The 813-nt window shown below is 68.5% G+C and overlaps 1 protein-coding gene across 1 annotated transcript in view; it reads right to left on the bottom strand.

Annotated features, from left to right (window-relative positions):
• Window positions 1–813, bottom strand: part of HS1BP3 (HCLS1 binding protein 3) — a 26,278-nt gene that overhangs the window by 1,904 nt on the left and 23,561 nt on the right. The window contains exon 7 of the mRNA XM_015566437.1: window positions 5–156. Coding sequence (XP_015421923.1) covers window positions 5–156 — 152 coding nt within the window. The remainder of the gene's footprint in view (window positions 1–4; window positions 157–813) is intronic.

Below are 813 nucleotides of genomic sequence, written 5' to 3'. Positions count from 1 at the left end.
CGGCCTGGGAGGGGCCCGCGCTGGGGGGAGCAGCGGGCTTTCTGGGTGGCGCTGGCTTAGCTGCCACGGGCGGTTTGGGCTTAGGCGGGGGCTGGGGTTTGGTCTCCGCCCCCAGGTTCAGAATCTGGTCCAAGTCCTCTTCAACTCTAGGGAACCAGAGGGAGACGCCCTGAGCATAGCCTCCTGGGGCAGGAGCCAACTGGGGGCGGGCGCACCCCACCCACGACAGTGAGGCCCCTGCTCCCCGCCTCCTCCAGCTGAACTTGGTCCGGAGGAGAGCTCAGCCCCTGAAGTGAGCGGACCCAGGTGGCCGCACGGGCCCCCTTTCCGAGCGCCCCATTGCCAGCTGGGCTCTGCGTCCCGGGTGATGGGTCCCACGGACGCAGTGAAATGTTTCCCTCCTCAAGCCACTCGCGTGCTCACCGGGTGCCGCCCTGGCCGTCCGGCCACGGGGTCCCTTTGAAGGAACACCTTTGGACACCCCCCGAGGCTGTGGTGTAGACCCCAGGCCTGTGAGCGCCGCGTCACGGATTCAGAATCGACTCCGCCAGGAGCTGCCCGCTGGGACGAGCTGAGTTCCAGGCGGCAGAGGCTCCCTGGGTGGGACATACCCCACCGGGCCCTGCTGCCACCGGAGCTGACCCCGTCCTCCGCTTCCCCGAGCCTCAGTTTCTCCCCTAAACTCATAACAACAACCCCGGCTCCTCCGCCTGCCAGAACGCAGGGGCGAGGGCACAGGGGAAGCGTGAGCAGATGCGGGGCGTGGGGAGATGCAAACGCGAGCAGCAGCCCCCCTGTGGCCCGTGCGTGGCG

This window comes from Myotis davidii, unplaced genomic scaffold (assembly GCF_000327345.1).
Source record: "Myotis davidii unplaced genomic scaffold, ASM32734v1 scaffold238, whole genome shotgun sequence".
Classification (NCBI taxonomy): domain Eukaryota; kingdom Metazoa; phylum Chordata; class Mammalia; order Chiroptera; family Vespertilionidae; genus Myotis; species Myotis davidii.
Note: the sequence above shows the minus strand (reverse complement) of the source record. Positions and strands in the feature narration are given on the sequence as shown.